The 15,159-nt window shown below is 42.1% G+C and overlaps 1 protein-coding gene across 1 annotated transcript in view; it reads left to right on the top strand.

Annotated features, from left to right (window-relative positions):
• The window catches only part of LOC115369336 (zinc finger protein 585A-like), a 70,125-nt gene that overhangs the window by 6,442 nt on the left and 48,524 nt on the right, over positions 1 to 15,159 (top strand). The window contains exon 2 of the mRNA XM_030065923.1: positions 6,352 to 8,267. Within this exon, the coding sequence (XP_029921783.1) occupies positions 6,352 to 8,267 (1,916 nt within the window). The remainder of the gene's footprint in view (positions 1 to 6,351; positions 8,268 to 15,159) is intronic.

A 15,159-nucleotide genomic window follows, 5' to 3' on the forward strand; every position in this document is an offset into this window, starting at 1 on the left:
TTCGTGCCTGAAAGTGCTTCATCTTCTGGCAGTCTGCCTCGGTTATGGCTTGGTGGTGGGAAGATTTGTCACGTCCTTCTCGGCAGAGTTTCTTTACCTCACCGGCGAAAACATTGTTGCTGGTGGTGAATTCAGCATCCTTTAACAGACACCAAGCACCTCCTCCAACCACTCATCCAGGCTCAGGCCACCCAGCAAATCAAAATTCACTACAAAGTCTGACATTTTGTTTACAAAAGTCTTGAAACAAATGTGACCTAACCAGGAAGTGGAGCGCAGAGTAGTTGGTTGCTAGGCAACACTATGTCCATTTACATTGGCGCAGGGATATTTAGTGCTGCGGTCTACCAGTGGGTTACACTGATTTTACAACGGCATGGAACGCGGCTCAGCCAATCACATTTAAGGATGGGAAACATCCGTTTAATAAACAACGGATAAAACGCACACACAGTTATTTTTATTACTGTGGCTTGGCCTGCTGACATGACTGTGAGGGGATGAATGAATGAGGAGGAGTAGGAGGACTAGCGTTGCTTTGGGAGCGGGGCCGGCCGGCTGAGCTCACCGGTAAACAAGCACTCGCACTCGTAACATTTAAATCAAGTGGTGGAATGGCCGCAGGAGTTTCCTCCTGCTCAACACAGTGTCGTTTGGTGAAAAAGCCAAGTAAGCTGCTCTGTTTCGCCATAATAAACTCACTCTCCGTCTCTCTTTTTTCTCTTTACCTGTACATATTTCTTTCTTCCTGAGTCTGGGAGGGACCGTTTGCGCGCAAACTAAGGCTGTGTCTGAAATCACTCACTCACTCACTACTCCCTACTCACTATATAGAGAATTCAGTGTAGTGGACTCTATAGTGAACTCAATAGCGGACCGTTTCGGACACTACTACCACTACTTTGCCCGTTGTTCGGCGCCGTTCCGCAATGCATGACGGGATATATTGCCTGATTAGTGACCATCGGATGTCCACTACATTTTGCGGTGGATTGTGGGATACATCCAGTGGACTATATAGTGAACATTAATAATCACTAAACATTCGGACACCCCTACAAAATGGCGTAATCACTATATAGTGCCCTATATAGTGATTAGGGAGTGATTTCGGACACAGCCTAACTCATTCATTTCATTGGGTCACATGCTGATGACGCAGGCTTGGGTCGGGCACTCACGTATGATAGAAAGCTGCTGATTGCCTGAGAAGCTAGTTTCACATGAGCTCTGAGCTCTGGCAATAGGATGAACATTTTAATCCCAAAAACATTTTCTTCTGATTGGGTGGGCCTGGCTCAAAATGGGTTGGCACCGCCTATGCGGTAGAACAGCCGGTGCCCCTCTGGCCACTAGCGGCGCCCCTCCAGCAGATGGCGCCCTTAGCATTTGCCTATACTGCCTATGCCACGGGCCGGCCCTGATTCAATTAAACTAAATTCAAATTTAATTATGTAGCACCATGTTCGTGTTCGGAAATATAAGTTCAGACTTATTTCCCATAATGTGACCAAGCATGAATGTACGTGTTTACTTAATAAAAATAAACGTAATGAAAATCATGTGTTACCACTGTCAGTCTCTGAAATCAACCGAATAAACGATCAATTACTCATTCAAATTTTATTCATGTAGCACAAGTCATTCATGGTCATCCCAGTTTTGGAATGATCCCTTTTTATTTGGATTTTTACATGTATAATTTAAGAAAGATTGTGCCTCAGTTTTGAAATCATTTATTAACCATTCCAAAAAAAAAAAAAAAATCAATCATCATAATTTTGTTCAAGCTGTGAAGACAAAGAATGAAAGCATTAAATACAGTCCAAACCATGGCTTTCTGTTGTGTTTAAATTTATACTTACTTCCTTCTCCAGTTTTTTGATTTCCATTGATTTCCGACGGTGTTGCGCCGGTCAACAATCCCGCTTGCGCCGCACCTCTGGCCACTAGCAGCGCCCCTCCAGCAGATGGCGGCCTAGGCAATTGCCTATACCGCCTATGCCAAAATCCAGCCCTGTTTGTGATGATTTCCCTATATTCTTCATATAGTTCCATCAGCAGTGTCTGCTCCATCACTGAAAACGTCGAGGCTCTCCTTTTCCCCTCCTTTTGAGACAGTTGTATCTTTGTTTCGACACTCGACTGTTCTGGGCTGCTTATGTACCCTGTGAACGCGCACACTTGAAGCTTGTTCAAACGTTGCTAGAATTAGCGTTGACTTGACACGGCTGAATCGCGTTAGTGGAACGGGTTGAGGCTTTAGTGAAAGTTGACGCTAATTCAAGCCAGGCTATATCACGTAAGCGCAGCTTTCTTTAGCTGCTTTCATGGAATAGCCCTCTGCGCTCAGCTTGGGCACAGGCACATCTCACACTAGCTGAGGATATGTGTTTAACTTTATCAAAAAGCAGCTGACGAGAAATAAATGGATGGGAATAATCTCCTGTGTGTGCGCGTGAAAACGTGAAAGTTTGCGGGAGTTTAATTCTCACTCTCAACCTGTTTTATTGGCATCAGGCATTCTCTTTTTTTTTTCTTTTTCGCTCAAAGATGAAAGTTTAAGTGGAAATGATTTTGGATTCATAGCATTTAAAACTGGAATTACAGGTTCAAGATTCCCTCCGTAAAGCTGGACGCTCAGGCCAAGAATCAATTAATCAATCAGTGCTGCCAACCCATTTCTACTCTGGTGAAGTTTCCATTTTCTTTTAGGAATTTAAAACCAGACTTGGATATTTCCTACGGGATTTTCTAATAACAAAACATTCCTGGATATAAATATAATTTCACCGGTTGGTCATTGTAAGGCTCATCTACCAATTCAGACTTTTAGAATTTCAGTTTCTCCCTGTGGTCTGTCATTGTTGGTGGCCATCATTTCTGCTCAACATGAATCGGCTTTCATCAGAGAACAGCACTGAGGCCCACTGGTCCCTCGTCCAGCGTAAATGCTCCCTGGCCCATGTAAGACGATGACACCTGGGCCTGGTGGTGTGGTCAGATACCCTTGCAGGTCGTCTGGCACGCAGACCATGCTGATGTGAACGGTTTCGAATGGTCTGACATGACACTTGGGTGCCTCTCACCTCCCTTAAACGTGCCTGGAGTTGAGTGGCATTCATCATCCGGTTCCGCAGGGCACTGTTCACAATGAAGCAGTCATCAGTGTGGGATGTGGCCAAAGGACGTCCACTTCTATGCCTTTCTGTGACTCTTCCAGTCTCTCTGTATCTCTGTTGCAACCTGCTGATGACACTCTGTGACACTCTAAGCTCAGTGGCCACTTCCGTCTGAGAACATCCTGTTTGAAGCCTCGCAATGGCGAGGTGCTGCTGATCAATTGTTAGGTGTTGTCTTGGTCTCATGATGTCAAAATGTGAACAGCATGATGAGGAGGACTGTTTAAATACCAATTCTAATTGAACCAGGAAATTTATTGGTCGATTCATGGATCAAACACCTGATGTGAATTTTGCCATTAAACTCCTTGTTAGAGAACAGCAACTTGTGCAAAAAGTACTGAAACACTGAACAGTTGGACATGTGCATTCAAAAGTTTACAGAAGGTCACATTAAGTTCACCTGTAAAGGTTATAATGCATTTTAGGTTCATCCTGAAATTTCACCCGAAAGCCGAATATCCCTAACTTTTTGTGAGTAGTGTGTATATATGTATCTATATATATATATAGATACATATATCTATATCTATATCTATCTATATATATATATATAGAGAGAGAGAGAGAGAGAGAGAGAGAGAGAGAGAGAGAGATATAGATATAGATATAGATAGATACATATATACATATAGATATATAGATATCTATAGATATAGATATATATTTATCTATCTATATATATATATCTATATCTATAGATATATATATATATATACATATAGATAGATAGATACATACAGTACAGGCCAAAAGTTTGGACACACCTTCTCATTCAATGCGTTTTCTTTATTTTCATGACTATTTACATTGTAGATTCTAACTGAAGGCATCAAAACTATGAATGAACACATGTGGAGTTATGTACTTAACAAAAAAAGGTGAAATAACTGAAAACATGTTTTATATTCGAGTTTCTCCAAAATAGCCACCCTTTGCTCTGATTACTGCTTTGCACACTTTTGGCATTCTCTCGATGAGCTTCAAGAGGTAGTCACCTGAAATGGTTTTCCAACAGTCTTGAAGGAGTTCCCAGAGGTGTTTAGCACTTGTTGGCCCCTTTGCCTTCACTCTGCGGTCCAGCTCACCCCAAACCATCTCGATTGGGTTCAGGTCTGGTGACTGTGGAGGCCAGGTCATCTGCCGCAGCACTCCATCACTCTCCTTCTTAGTCAAATAGCCCTTACACAGCCTAGAGGTGTGTTTGGGGTCATTGTCCTGTTGAAAAAGAAATGATCGTCCAACTAAACGCAAACCGGATGGGATGGCATGTCGCTGCAGGATGCTGTGGTAGCCATGCTGGTTCAGTGTGCCTTCAATTTTGAATAAATCCCCAACAGTGTCACCAGCAAAACACCCCCACACCATCACACCTCCTCCTCCATGCTTCACAGTGGGAACCAGGCATGTGGATTTTCTGCGTCTCACAAAGACACGGCGGTTGGAACCAAAGATCTCAAATTTGGACTCATCAGACCAAAGCACAGATTTCCACTGGTCTAATGTCCATTTCTTGTGTTTCTTGGCCCAAACAAATCTCTTCTGCTTGTTGCCTGTCCTTAGCAGTGGTTTCCTAGCAGCTATTTGACCATGAAGGCCTGATTCGCACAGTCTCCTCTTAACAGTTGTTCTAGAGATGAGTCTGCTGCTAGAACTCTGTGTGGCATTTATCTGCTCTCTGATCTGAGCTGCTGTTAACTTGCGATTTCTGAGGCTGGTGACTCGGATGAACTTGTCCTCAGAAGCAGAGGTGACTCTTGGTCTTCCTTTCCTGGGTCGGTCCTCATGTGTGCCAGTTTTGTTGTAGCGCTTGATGGTTTTTGCGACTCCACTTGGGGACACATTTAAAGTTTTTGCAATTTTCCGGACTGACTGACCTTCATTTCTTAAAGTAATGATGGCCACTCGTTTTTCTTTAGTTAGCTGATTGGTTCTTGCCATAATATGAATTTTAACAGTTGTCCAATAGGGCTGTCGGCTGTGTAGTAACCTGACTTCTGCACAACACAACTGATGGTCCCAACCCCATTGATAAAGCAAGAAATTCCACTAATTAACCCTGATAAGGCACACCTGTGAAGTGAAAACCATTTCAGGTGACTACCTCTTGAAGCTCATGGAGAGAATGCCAAGAGTGTGCAAAGCAGTAATCAGAGCAAAGGGTGGCTATTTTGAAGAAACTAGAATATAAAACATGTTTTCAGTTATTTCACCTTTTTTTGTTAAGTACATAACTCCACGTGTTCATTCATAGTTTTGATGCCTTCAGTGAGAATCTACAATGTAAATAGTCATGAAAATAAAGAAAACGCATTGAATGAGAAGGTGTGTCCAAACTTTTGGCCTGTACTGTATATATACATATATACATATATATATATATATATATATATATATATATATATATATATCTATATATATGTATATATATATATATATATATATATATATATATATATATATATATATATATATATATATATATATATATATATATATATATATATATATATATATATATATGACTAAAACTAATGACCAAAACGAGACGAAAGTCTTTAATTTTCATCGACTAAGACTAGACTAAAACTATTTAGGACAGCAATGACTAAAATGTCACTAAGACAAAAAATTAAAATGGCAATGTAGACAGGACTAAATCAAAGTGTGATTCAGAAGTTCAAGGTCTCTAGAAGACAAGCTATTTTTGTGATGTTTCTCATTTAAAGAAAACACTGGGCAAGCTTCGAGACATGAAGACATGAACTGGTCAAAGATGACACCGAGATTCTCAGCGGCAGGTTTAATGTTAGAGCGAAGTCAGCCAATAAACTCATTAAGTGAGGCGGTGAGATTATCAGGACCATGTATAAACAAAGTTTTTATAGGGGCTCAGGTGGAGAAAGTTAGGGGACATCTGATCTTTGGTTGCCAAGCAATCATGGAGGGAACTGGAATTAGCTGAGAATAAGAAACAACCTGTTTCTCACCAAATTACAAAACAAACCAAAAAACCAAGTGTTGATTGTCACCATATCTGTTTTTTTTTTTTTTTTTTTTTTTTTAACAAAAGCTTTAGAAGGGATTATGCTGACATGAAGTGATGGTGACAGGCTCGGGTTAGCTTCCAAGCATAATTGTGTGTGTCTGTGTGTTTTTTTTCCAGTAGAGTGTAAAGAAGAGGTTCCCCCTGAGCAGCTTCAGCGGACCCCCACTCTGGAGTTTGAGTCCCCACATATTAAGGAGGAACAGGAGGAACTCTGGACCAATCAGCAGGGAGAGCAGCTTCAGGATATCACCAAGCTGCTGTTCAGTGCTGTCACTGTGAAGAGTGAGGATGATGAAGAGGAGGCTGAGTGGAACAGAGACGCCCACAACTTCACTGGACAGATGGAAGCAGAAGATGGTGAAGAGGAACGAGCCAGGAACCCAGAACCCTCCTCTGAGGCTTACACTGATGACAGTGATGACTGGGATGAGACCAGAGAAGCTCAGTCAGGTTCAAACCCACTGAGTGAAGTCCGTCTCAGTCATGACAGTCCTGATGTGGGAGAAAAACCAGCTTCCTGCTCCAAGACCAAGAAAACAGCAAAGAGTACATTCCCCTGCTCACTCTGTGGTAGAGGTTTTACACATAAAGGACACTTCAAGCTACACATGAGAAACCACACTGGAGAGAAGCCGTTCCCCTGCTCACTCTGTGGTAAAGGGTTTGCACAAAAAGGACACCTCAAGCAACACATGAGAATCCACACTGGAGAGAAACCATTCCCCTGCTCACTCTGTGGTAAACAGTATTCCGATAAAGGAAAACTCAAGAGACACATGAAAAGCCACACTGGAGAGAAACCGTTCCCCTGCTCACTCTGTGGTAAAAGGTTTACCGAGAAAACAACACTCAACAGACACATGAAAATCCACACTGGAGAGAAACCGTTCCCCTGCTCACTCTGTGGTAAACAGTTTACCGAGAAAACAAAACTCAACAGACACATGAGAATCCACACTGGAGAGAAACCGTTCCCCTGCTCACTCTGTGGTAAAGGGTTTACTGAGAAAGGACACCTCAAGCTACACATGAGAATCCACACTGGAGAGAAACCATTCGTCTGTTCACTCTGTGGTACAGCGTTTGCAGATAAAGGAAACCTCGAGGTGCACATGAGAAACCACACTGGAGAGAGACCGTTTCCCTGCTCACTCTGTGGTAAAGGGTTTGCACAAAAAGGAAACCTCGACCTACACATGAGAATCCACACTGGAGAGAAACCATTCGTCTGTTCACTCTGTGGTACAGCATTTGCATTTAAAGGAACCCTCGAGGTACACATGAAAATCCACACTGGAGAGAAACCGTTCCTCTGCTCAGTCTGTGGTAAAGGGTTTGCCAGGAAAAGAATACTCAACACACATATGAGAAACCACACTGGAGAGAAACCATTCGTCTGCTCACTTTGTAGTACAGCGTTTGCGCAGAAAGGAACCCTCACGGCACACATGAGAACCCACACTGGAGAGAAACCTTTCCCTTGCTCACACTGTGGTAAAGGGTTTGCACAAAAAGGATCCCTCAACAATCACATGAGAATCCACACTGGAGAGAAACCATTCGTCTGCTCACTCTGTGGTAAAGGGTTTACTGAGAAAGGAGACCTCAACAGACACTTGAGAACCCACACTGGAGAGAAACCGTTCCCCTGCTCACTCTGTGGTAAAGGGTTTACCAGGAAAAGAATACTCAACATACACATGAGAATCCACAGTGGAGAGAAACCATTCCCCTGCTCACTCTGTGGTAAAGGGTTTACCGAGAAAACAACACTCAACAGACACATGAGAATCCACACTGGAGAGAAACCATTCCCCTGCTCACTCTGTGGTACAGCGTTTGCAGAGAAAGGAAACCTCGAGGTACACATGAGAAACCACACTGGAGAGAAACCGTTCCCCTGCTCAGTCTGTGGTAAAGGGTTTGCACAGAAAGGAAACCTCGAGGTACACATGAGAAACCACACTGGAGAGAAACCGTTCCCCTGCTCAGTCTGTGGTAAAGGGTTTGCAGAGAAGGGATCCCTCAACAAACACATGAGAACCCACACTGGAGGGAAACCGTTCCCCTGCTCACTCTGTGGTAAACAGTTTACAAAGAAAAGAAAATTCAACACACACATGAGAATCCACACTGGAGAGAACCTGTAGGGACGCAGTGCTGTGTGTGTGTGTGTGTGTGGGGGGGGGGCGAAGCTTCATTGATCATCATACAGATGTAAGCAAACACGTGTGTGTCAGTGAGAGCAGCAGCAGGAGATGTTTCAGAGTCAATGCTGATGTTAGAGATCCAGCACATCCCAACACATTTTGTTACATATGTTGTGTTCATACAGGGAGAATTCGAGTTCCGGCAAAGTGTTTACTGTAATGAATGCCTGTTTCCTAAATAAACTGTTTGACGTGCAAATGCAGACAGTGTGTGTGGCTGCTTTTCCTGTGTTTCTGTGGTCTCCTATGCAGCAGCAACCAAAGTTGGCTCCTGGGCTCGGCCTCGGCCCCACAGATTGCGAGCCGGGCCCTCTGGTCCAACATCAGTGTCTGACCTCACAAATGCAAATTCCCACAGACACACTCCAACATCTGGTAGAAAGCCACCCAAAGGAGTGGAAGCTGTGCTGCTGCAAAGGGACCAACTCCATATTAAAGGCCCCATGCTGTCCACTTTTCCAGGGTTTTATTGGAACTGCTTATCTCCCTGCAAGATGTACCTGTGGTTTTGAGTACCTGTGGTCCGCTAAATATAGTTTCACAGCTCCTCTCTCTTGCCTTTCTCCTGGAGCTGTGGCAGCACACTTCGTTTAGCCAATCTGAAGAGAGAATCAGCACCCCTCCACTGATTGGTTGACTGTTTTTTGAGTAGCATACGGTCGGGTCAATCACAGGCAAGTTAACGGCTATAACGTTTTCAACGGTACCAATGAAAAACTTTACAACTTCCGGTGATGTTATTGTCTTGATGAGACAGAGACAAAAAAATCTCTAACTGGTCACAGAGTAGACGTTAATCCAGACAATGTGGGGGACAGCAGCATCCTTTACAAAATGTCTTTGTGAAACCGGCATTGTATTGTGTCAGGTTGCTTAAACAGTCGGCGTTGAAATGAGCCGAACAGACGAGCAAATTTGGGCTAAAATCCTGTGGGACCTGGGAAAAAAATTATTCAGACTTGCTAATTGACTGGACCATCCTGTGGTCTGGCCAGTGGGGGCGTGAACACAAACACTTTTCATGCCCTTTTGTTCCCATTCCGAATGGCATCCTACCTGGGGCCGGATTCTCCAAAAAGTTCTGACTAATAATCTTAAGATGTTTCTTAAGAGGAAAAATGAGAAGTTCATAAGAATGTTCTCAAGTGCTATTCCCCATTATTTTCTTAAGAACTGCACATTATCTTAAGAACTTCTTAATTTTTTCCACTTACGAACTTCTCAACTATCTACCTTTATGTAAACAAACAGCCTCGAGCTGCAACCCACAGCAGTTCCATCTAAAATACAACAAAACAATATCCGTTATAGTCTCAACTTGATGTTATAAAAGTGTTTTCTCAAAAATTGAGATACATACTTTGTATTGGACAGCGACGATATTACTAACCTATTAGTTAATGGAATCTAAATATAACTGACACTTGACAAAATGTCCTCATAGACTCAGAAACAATAGCCTACATGTGTCTAAATATTGGTTTAGATATTAGGCTGAATTACAGTTTTGATAACGATTATCACTATGTTAACATATACAATGTAAAATTATTAAGGTATTAGCCTACTACATTAATCTATGTTATATAATCAAATTCGGCTCTAAATCAATCAAAGATGTTTGAAAATTAGCTTACCTTCACACAGCATGTGGTTACTTAAGAAAAATCTTAAGAATAAAGTTGAGAACATTCTTAAGATCTTTTGTTTGGATTCTTAAGATATTTCGTTTGTGAATTCGAAAATATCTTAAGATTCTTCTTAAACCCAAACTTAAGAAAAAAAGTGGAACTTAAGAAGAAATTTAATCTTAAGAACCTTTGGAGAATCCGGCCCCTGATCACTGCGTCACAATAGCTTCCCTCACCTTTTGTTCTCTGCCTATTTACATACCGTCTGTAGTCACTGTATAAAGGCTGAATTATGCTTCAGCGTTAAAGAGCGTACGGGGGTTGTGCGAAGCAAGCATTTCCAACGCAGCGCGTGTGTGTCCAACATACCTCTGCGAAACACACTTAGCAATTCTCCGCCCACCAACGTCGCTGCTCTTCTGTATGTCTTTGTAATGGCGAGAGGACGAGTCGTATAGGTGCGGGTACTTGCGCACCTCCTCGGCCAGGCGTTCTTCCGCGAGATCCAGCACTCTCCAAAGTTTTCAAACACAACCGACGAGTCGAGACACAACAGTTGTTTTAAAAACGGCGCTGCCAGCCGGCACAACAGGATGTGATGCCGGTTGCAACGAAATGCCGGAAATGATGTACTTCGGCGGACCAATCACAGCTCTTGTGGGGCTGCGTAGGGTCCGCGTAGTTACAATTTTTGGGAGGCGCACGGCAAGGCCCTGCGGCGGTCGCACAACCCCCGTAAGCTTCGCACAACCTCCGTACGCTCTTCCTACGCGGAAGCATAATTCAGCCTTTAAGGTCTTCCTCTGACATTGCTCTTGGTCAGCTCACTGCCCCAGATACTCTCTGCGTCGGTCAGTTCACCAGTGTACCGGTAAACTTCAATTAACTCACATCATTGCAGCAGACTTCTAGACTGGACTACAATGGTTTTAAAGAACAACATTCTCAGAATCAGAATCATCAGCCGAGGAAGAAAATAAACAAAAACTCATTTCTGAGTCTATTTTTCTTTGGGTCAAAGCAAAGAAACGCCGGATCTCTTGCAGATGGCAGGAAGTGGAGGACCAAGTTTGTGAAGATGTCTGAACTCTGCGAGCTGAGATCGCAGGTGATGTGGCGACAAACTGCAGCTACCAAGGAGATGCTGGCTCTGCTGGAGGAGACGCTGGCCGAGTACGAGCTGCAAAACTCTCGCCTGAAACTGAAGGTGGAGAGGCACCCGGCACCTCGTCTGTCTCTGCCATCACCCGTTTATCGGTGCTGTCGCCTCTTGGAGAATCAAGAATAAGAATTTCCCCCTTTGGGATCAATAAAATAAATCTATATATCTATCAAAAACCAAGAATTTTAAGAGATGAAGTTAAAGTGGCTGCTGTGGATCACACAGGCCTCTGTATGACGGAGTACCAGGGTCACTGCAGGGGGAGCGGGACAACATTCTGAAACAAAAAACTGAATTTTCTAGACAACTACTACTAGTACTACTAACAGTAGTAATAGTAATAGTGGTAGTAGTATATTAGTAGATGTAGTAGTAGTAATAGTTGTAATAGTAGTGGTAATAGTAGTAGCAGTAATTGTAGTTGTAGTAGTAGTAGTAGTAGTTTTAGTAGTCATAGTAGTAGTAGTATATTAGTAGTAGCAATAGTAGTAGCAGTAGTGGTGGTGGCTGTAGCGTAATTTGCCATAGGCCCACGGGTTTTTTGACCCGTGGGCCCCTTTGCCTGACTTCGGGGGCCCCCTGGGCCCTTGCTGGAAAAAAAAAAAAAATTCACCCTTTACCGTTAATATTTGTGACTTCTTTTTTGTCTTATTTAAATAATAGATGCTGTCAAAAATGATTCATGATCGCCGTATCAAAACCTTGCAGGCTACCGTCGCCTGGTTGCGTGGTTGGTTTGTTACATCTGAGAGTTCTAAAGGCCAAGCTCGAACGAACGAGTCAGAACCAGAACGCAACGCACGCGGTCACTCACGGCAGAGTAATTTCTAGCTAGCTTGTGACAGTCTATCAGGTAGATCGGCGCAGTCTCCTCTGCACAGTTGATGTAGAGATGTGTCTGCCACTAGAACTCTGTGCAGCATTTATTTGGGCTCTAATCTGAGGTGCTGTTAACTTGCGATTTCTGAGGCTGGTGACTCAGATGAACTTATCCTCAGCAGCAGAGGTGACTCTTGGTCTTCCTTTCTTGGGGCGGTCCTCGTGAGCCAGTTTCGTTGTAGCGCATGATTGTTTTTTTGACTTCACTTGGGGACACATTCAAAGTTTTTGCGGCCTGACTGACCTTCAGTTCTCAAAGTAATGATGGACTGTCGTTTCTCTTTACTTAGCTGATCGGTTCTTGCCATAATATGAATTCTAACAGTTGTCAAAAAGGGCTTTTATAGCTGTGTACCAATGTGACTTCTGCACAACACAACTGATGGTCCCAACCCCATTGAGAAGGCAAGAAACTCCACAAATGAACCCTGACAAGGCACACCTGTGAAGTGAAAACCATTTCAGGTGACTACATCATGAAGCTCACTGAGAGAAGGCCAAGGGTTTGCAGCGCTGTCAACAAAGCAAAGGGTGGCTACTTTGAGGAATGTAAAATATAAAACATATTTAGAGTTATTTAACATTTTTTTCTTTGCTACATAATTCCATATATCTCGCTTCATATATTTGATGTCTTCAGTATGTGTCTACAATGTAGAAAGTAGTAAAAATATAGAAAAAACATTGAATGAGAAGGTGTGTCCAAACTTTTGACTGGTAGTGTATGTGTGCATATCTAGCCTACCTCTCCACACCATGGATGTATAAAATATACATTAGTAAATAAATAGTTAAAATTCAGATAAATAAGTAAATAAATAGTTAAAATATTGTAATCAACCTTGTTCCTAAACATATTTCAAGTAAATTCTTCAGCATACCATCAACCTGTTTCATGGTCCTCTTTTGTTCATGAATTATTCATTATCCGAGACAACAATTTTAACCATGTACATTGATTTCAAGCATTTTCTGTGGTCTTGATCTTAAATCTGAGCATGGCATTGAATTGCCCATATGTGAAAAACAATAAAAACACATTACATCCAGGTATTTACCTTGTACAGTCGAAAAGATATGTGATTAATTAGATTTTGACCTGGTGGCGGCGGCCATTTTGGATTTCTCCATTTTGAGGCATTATGGGACATTTTTGAGCCTGGCATACAGAAGATTTAAATTCAGCACCCTTCAAAACCCCCAAAAAGGTTGTATGCCAAAAATTAACACGATTTGCCGTTGGGACTTTAAATAAGCACATTTTCCAAAATCCTGCCTAGTCTATTCCATTTCCATGTAATTCGACAAACTGAAAGCGAAAGCTGGCAGCCTGTTGTGTTATAATTTGGTGAGAAAAAGCACAAGCGGTTCACCTTGCAACGGGTCCTAAAAACCCTATTTGTGAGTGAATGTTTTCTGTACTTTCCTGCATTTGAGAATGTAACTCGTTTTAATAATTTCCATATTAGAAGTAGTCAACAGTATCTGCCTTATGATGTCTTGATACAAAACACTGTCTCTTGGGAAAGAAAAATAATAAAATTACCTACAAAGTCAGACTGCAGTATTAAGAAATCACCCAATTGGAAGATGCTGATACCGACCTGTTAGACGCCAAAAGCAACCTTTGAGCTCCGTACGAGGTGCAGGCGGAGGTCATAACAGTACTGCAAACTGCTACTCAGGTAGAAGTACTGTTCCTCTACTGGTATTTGACTGCAGTAGAAGTAGAAGTAGTGCAGTAAAAATCTCCTGCGGTAAAAGAAAAAAGTGTCTTATTTTTAAATGTCCTGGCAGTAAAAGTGACTGAGCTCCTTTTTCCAAACAGTAACTGTGTTAGCTGGGATCTTTTCCATGCAGTTAGAAAAGGAGGAGAGAACACGCTGCACACTACATGCTTTTAAAGGGGCATTACGCTAAAACTGGAGTGAGGACCCTGTAGACTCAACTGACACGTGGGATAATCACATTTTTTGCCAGTTGAGTCTCAATGGTCTTCACCTCCATTGACCATCTGCAGTTTTTCATGGTGCAGTTTTTATTGTGAAATTAAAAAAAAAAAAAAAAAGTTGAGCCAACAAAGTGGAAGCAGGTTCCTCTTCTCATTTTTGTGAGTGAGCTTTTATTGTGAAAGGTTCCACAATGTGTCATTAGTCATTTGTTATCGAGGATGGATGCGATTTAATACTCAAGCACAAGAAGAAATGTACTTCAGTAAAAGTCAAATTACTGACTTGACAAAAAGTACCAGTACACAGATAATCTACTCAATTACAGTAACATGAGTGAATGTAATTAGTTGCTTCCATACATTTACATTCCATACATTCCATTTAATCATACAGGGTGTCCACAAAGCAAAAGATCACTGATGCCATTGCCACCACTGATGAGGCTCTGCTACAGTGAACATGGCAAGAAATTGAGTACTGTCGTGATGTGCTTCGTGCAGCTAATGGTGCCCATATAGAGGTGTATTAAATGAAGCAAAAAAAAACAAAAAAAAAAAACTTCAATATCTACTCCTCATTTTGTAATAATTTCCACAGATTTGTCTATTCATTTGCTTTTGTAATAAATTTGTTAAATCGTAAAGAGACTTTATGGACACCTTGTATATACATTTGTACTGTAAATCCTTCTGCCACAACTGTAAAGCACTTTGGGTCATCTCCTGTTGTTTTTAAATGTGCTATGGAAGTAAAAGTGACTTGACAATTTGTCATCTTAACCACAGGCCTAACCACAACCACAGGACCCAAAAAAGGCAGGAAGCAGCCGTATCCAGGCTCCCGCTCGTCTTCTTCCTCTGACGACCATAACCTAACTCCAGTGTTGTTTTTGGTCCATCTTTGTGCTGTCGTGGTGCAAAGCATGATCAAAAGTTATGCTGTTAGACTGAATATCAGTCCTGGCTTCTTTTTCATGAGTCTAAATGGTTTCCATTATCCAGCCGACTCACTGATAGATTATGTGCTCATTTCATGTTTTTGTTTGGTGAATCTATTTTAGATGGTCCTCTCTTAAATCCACTCATGCATTGTTT

Source organism: Myripristis murdjan, chromosome 12 (assembly GCF_902150065.1).
Source record: "Myripristis murdjan chromosome 12, fMyrMur1.1, whole genome shotgun sequence".
Classification (NCBI taxonomy): domain Eukaryota; kingdom Metazoa; phylum Chordata; class Actinopteri; order Holocentriformes; family Holocentridae; genus Myripristis; species Myripristis murdjan.